At 51.1% G+C, this 5000-nt stretch overlaps 1 protein-coding gene across 1 annotated transcript in view; it reads left to right on the top strand.

Moving 5' to 3' along the window:
- Positions 1 to 4956, top strand: part of LOC114778005 (vacuolar protein sorting-associated protein 13A-like) — a 34540-nt gene extending 29584 nt beyond the window's left edge. The window contains 16 exon segments of the mRNA XM_028967059.1: positions 151 to 189; positions 191 to 289; positions 291 to 325; positions 406 to 553; positions 685 to 766; positions 1615 to 1684; positions 1790 to 1904; positions 2048 to 2161; positions 2378 to 2523; positions 2614 to 2695; positions 3273 to 3386; positions 3481 to 3556; positions 3630 to 3792; positions 3899 to 3933; positions 4054 to 4177; positions 4468 to 4956. Of these exon segments, the coding sequence (XP_028822892.1) occupies positions 151 to 189; positions 191 to 289; positions 291 to 325; positions 406 to 553; positions 685 to 766; positions 1615 to 1684; positions 1790 to 1904; positions 2048 to 2161; positions 2378 to 2523; positions 2614 to 2695; positions 3273 to 3386; positions 3481 to 3556; positions 3630 to 3792; positions 3899 to 3933; positions 4054 to 4177; positions 4468 to 4666 (1641 nt within the window). The 3' untranslated portion in view covers positions 4667 to 4956.
- Positions 4957 to 5000: the final 44 nt, after the last annotated feature.

Here is a 5000-nt window from a genome sequence, read left to right as displayed (position 1 = left end):
ATGAATGTACAGAAGCCCCGCCCCATTCATTTGTTAAATATGGCCGTTCCTACTAGGAAGAGAACAATATTTATTCCCACTCAGTGTTCTTTTAAATAATGAAGTTCTGGAGTTATTACGCTAGATTGTGTTCCGTGTGTGTATTACGAGAGTAGTTCAGACGTGGTGTGGGAGATGAAGATGATGGAAGAAAGAAGAAGAAGAAGAGCGCTGGAGACCTCTGAACGGGAAGGACACTGACATCCTAGAGGAGAGCTTCAGGCAGTACATAGACAGCAACCCTGTGGACTGAGTCCCTGCTGACACTGGAGAACGACTTCCAGGTCAGAGGTCACGCTGCCCGCGTCGGTTTCTGCCAACGTTTTCTCTGATGTGCTCTGACCGACGTGCCCTGCTCACCTTCAGGTGTCTTTCCACGCCAAGCGGCGCGAACATGATGATGTACCAGCCCCACGAAGCTCTGCTGCGAAGGAACTTCCTGCCGGCGCTGAAGGTGGAGTACAAGGTGTCGGCACGGCAACGGTCGTACCGCATCCAGATCAACAGAATCCAGGTGAGGGAACGGTCCTCGCTGGGGCACCCTCATCGTAAAACCAAACGAACGGCCCTTAAACAGGACAAGTAGTTGCGCCAGGAACCATGTACCATGTTCTAACACGTATTTAACCGGTTCTCCCCACACAGATCCAGAACCAGCTGCCAGGTGCCATCTTTCCCTTCGTCTTCTACCCCGTCAAGCCTCCCAAGTCCGTCCGGATGGACTCAGGTCAGTCCTGTGTCACCGTTACCGGGTCGCCGGGCCGTGAGACTCGTATTGCAGGAACATTGAGGGAAAATGAGAGAACAGAGCTGAAATACAAGATGCCGCGTACATTACATTAATAATTCAACCAAAGGAACACGACTCAGAACTGAATTTCAACTTGGTTGTCTGCGCATTTTCCATTTACATTTACAGCATTTACCAGACGTCCTTATCCAGAGCGACTTACAGTCAGTAGTGACAGGGACAGTCCCCCCCCTGGAGACACTCAGGGTTAAGTGTCCTGCTCAGGGACACGATGGTAGTAAGTCGGGTTTGAACCTGGGTCTTCTGGTTCATAGTCAGTAGTTACAGGGACAGTCCCCCCCCTGGAGACACTCAGGGTTAAGTGTCCTGCTCAGGGACACAATGGTAGTAAGTCGGGTTGAACCTGGGTCTTCTGGTCATAGTCAGTAGTTACAGGGACATTCCCCCCCCCGGAGACACTCAGGGTTAAGTGTCCTGCTCAGGGACATAATGGTAGTAAGTGGGGTTTGAGCCTGGGTCTTCTGGTCCATAGGCGAGTGTGTTCCATTTTTAAGTAGTGGACACCAAAAATGTTCAGATAAAATGCAGAAGGTCGAGAGAAGATGTTTGGGGTTCCCTGGTGTGGTGCTTGTAGAGGCCTCCCAGTAATACATTTACATTTGCGGCACTCGGCAGACGCCGTTATTCAGGGCGACTTACAGCGTTCTGGTTCACCAGGACCCACACCATGAATGCAGCCATTTTATTTCTCTCTGCTCAGACATTGTGTAAGGCTGGAGTTAGATTTAGGTTCTCATGAAGGCGTTGTGCGTGCGTTCCTGCAGAGGCGAAACCATTAACCGACGTGAGCATCATCACCAGGGCAGCCGGACACTCCGACATCCTGCGCATCAAGTGAGTCTCTTCTCAGATGTTCTCCACTCTTCTCTGTGGGCCCCGCGTGCCGGGTGTGTCGCCTGGTTGGGCGCCGGCCTTGTGAGGTTCTGTTTTGTCTGGCAGGTACTTTAAGGTTCTGATACAGGAGATGGACACGCGGCTGGATCTGGGCTTCCTTTACGCGCTGCTGGAGCTTTTCACCCAGGAGAACTCCAGCACGGTCACGTCTGAGCAAGAGGTGAAGGTGCACACACACAAAAACATTACGTTTTAGGGTTAAATATGCAGATTCCATGCACACATTCCATATCACAGACATAAGGGTATTAAAAATGGTGTGTGTGTGTGTGTGTGTGTGTGTGTGTGTGTGTGTGTGTCTAGTTTGAACTTTTTGTGAAGGATATTGAGTACATAAAGACCGAGCTGAACCATGCCTCCAGCACCGACACCTCCCCCATCAGCCTGTATGAATACTTCCACATTTCCTCCATCAAGGTGAGTACACACTCACACAGACACACACTTACGCACTCTCTCACCCACACTCACAACCTGCGTACTGTGCAGAGTTGGATGATTTGAAGCACTCATCATTGACTGATATGTATTTGAGCAGCTTGAATGTGAAGAAGATGTTTTAACATGTTTGAGGGGCTCCTGCGTGTGTGGCGGTGGCGGTGGTGGTGGTGATGGGGGTCTGGTGTGTTGCAGCTCCACCTGAGCTTCTCTCTGAGCTCGGGAGGGGAGGACGGGCTGAAGGAGAAGAGGGAGACGGAGCTGATCCCAGTTCAGTCCCTCCAGCTGCTGCTCAAGAGCATCGGAGCTACGCTAACTGATGTACAGGATGTGGTCTTCAAGTGGGTGTCATCACACACTCATACACTGTCTTATTACCTTCAGAATTGTTAACTGTGTGTGTGTGTGTGTGTGTGTGTGTGTGCGCACAGACTGCCTTTCTTTCAGATGACTTACAAGTTCAACACAACACAGCAGCTGCAGTGGGAAGTGATCCGGCACTACTCTAAACAGGTATCACACACTGTTCACCCTTAACACACACTTTACTCCTGGTCCTGCTGATTATCCAGCCAATCAGGAACAGTGACTGAAGACAGGGCTCATGCACCATTCACGCCTTACTCGCGCTCTACTCGTTCCCTACTAACACCTTACCTACACCTTACTCGCGCGCTATTCATTCCCTGCTACCACCTTACTCGCACGTTACTCGTTCCCTGCTACCACCTTACTCGCGCGCTACTCGTTCCCTACTAGCACCTTACCTACACCTTACTCGCGCGCTATTCATTCCCTGCTACCACCTTACTCGCGCGTTACTCGTTCCCCCTGCTACCACCTTACTCGCGCGCTACTCGTTCCCTACTAGCACCTTACCTACACCTTACTCGCGCGCTATTCATTCCCTGCTACCACCTTACTCGCGCGCTACTCGTTCCCTACCTAACCCTTACTCGCGCTACTCGTTTCCTTACCTACACCTTATTCGCACGCAACTCGTTCCCTACCTACACCTACTCGTGCGCTACTCGTTCCCCTACTTGTAGTATTCACTTTCTGCTCTTCCTCTGTGTGTGTACGTTTCCAGGCCATTAGGCAGATGTACGTGTTGGTGTTGGGACTGGATGTGCTGGGAAACCCAATTGGTCTGATCAGGGGTCTGTCAGAGGGAGTGGAGGCCTTCTTCTATGAGCCGTACCAGGTAACACCACACACACACACACACACACAACACACGCTACACAACACGCGCTACACACACATAACTCACACATCAGCATGTATAACCTGTGCAGGGAGCGATCCAGGGCCCGGAGGAGTTTGTGGAGGGGATGGCGCTAGGAGTCAAAGCGCTTGTGGGTGGAGCCGTAGGTAAGGGTCACTCTCTGTCTCACACTCCCGTTCGTTCTCCTGGATCCTCCACCACGTCCTGCTGATTTCCCAGGAGGCATAGCGGGCGCAGCGTCCCGTATAACCGGGACCATGGCGAAGGGCGTGGCAGCCATGACTCTGGATGAGGAGTACCAGCAGAAGAGGAGAGAAGCCATGAACCGCCAGCCAAGTGGTCTGAAGGAGGGTCTGACCCGTGGTGGGAAGGGCCTGTCTCTGTGAGTCGCCACCCAGCAACGTGCAGCACACCACACACCTACACACACACACCCTACACAGCGCTCACTGTTCATCTGTGTGTGTCTCCTGTCTAGGGTTTTGTTAGTGCATCACTGGGATAGTGACCAAGCCCATAAAAGGTAGGATGTGTAATTGTGATTGTGATTATGATGGAAATTTGAAGACTCGTGGATCAGTGCTGACCTCATCAGACCAGCATTGGTATATGTGGATATAATAAGTGCTGTGGTGTGTTCCAGGAGCGCAGAAGGAGGGCGCTGCGGGCTTCTTTAAAGGAATGGGGAAGGGCCTGGTGGGTGCGGTGACCCGACCTACGGGGGGGATTATAGACATGGCCAGCAGCACCTTCCAGGGTATAAAGCGGTAGGTACACGCGCGTGACCAGCTAAATAACCAACTAAATAAAAGTTCAGAACCGTTTCAGAACCTTACAGAACGTGTAAATGAACGGGGTTCTCGGGACGGTAAATACTGCTGTATGATCCCAAAACCGGGGCCTTTACCGAACAGACGGACACGGATCATACTGGTAATCCCGCCAAATCCACAAAGTGCACAAGAAACCCGTACAGGGAGTTCAGGAGAAGCAGCTCGTCCTTGGTGAAAAGTGTCTTTGTTAGTGTCCCTATTCAGACGTGTGTGTGTGTGTGTAGGGCTGCTGAGACCACCCAGGATGTGGAGAGTCTGCGTCCCCCGCGCTTTATTCACGAGGACGGAGTGATCAGACCCTACAGGGAGAGAGAGGGATTGGGCAGTCAGATGTTGCAGGTAAGACACACACACACACACACTAATAACACTCGTACTGATAACACCTCATTCTTCACACACTATCCACATACACACGTCTGATACACACTCGGGGTTCTGCTGTGTGTGTTGAGTTGTGTGTAACTGGGTTATGATGTTTGTCTCTTTTTTTTTTTTTTTTTTTTTTGTGTTGCCATGTTTGAGTGTGTGTGTTTGGTTTGTTTTGACTGTGTGTTGCCTGGGAGACCCAGTAGTTGTATGAACGTTGAATGAAGTGTTTTGAAATCGTGAAGCCCGTATCATCCGAATCTATTTGGTTTATCGAGTTGCTGCGCTGTAGGGTCATTTCACCGCTGGTAGAAGGTAGAAGGGCATTTTGTGTGAGAGAGAGTCTGTGTGTGGTGGGTGTTTGTGTGTGTGTGTGTGTGTGTGTGTG

This window comes from Denticeps clupeoides, unplaced genomic scaffold (genome assembly GCF_900700375.1).
Source record: "Denticeps clupeoides unplaced genomic scaffold, fDenClu1.1, whole genome shotgun sequence".
Lineage (NCBI taxonomy): Eukaryota > Metazoa > Chordata > Actinopteri > Clupeiformes > Denticipitidae > Denticeps > Denticeps clupeoides.
Note: the sequence above shows the minus strand (reverse complement) of the source record. Positions and strands in the feature narration are given on the sequence as shown.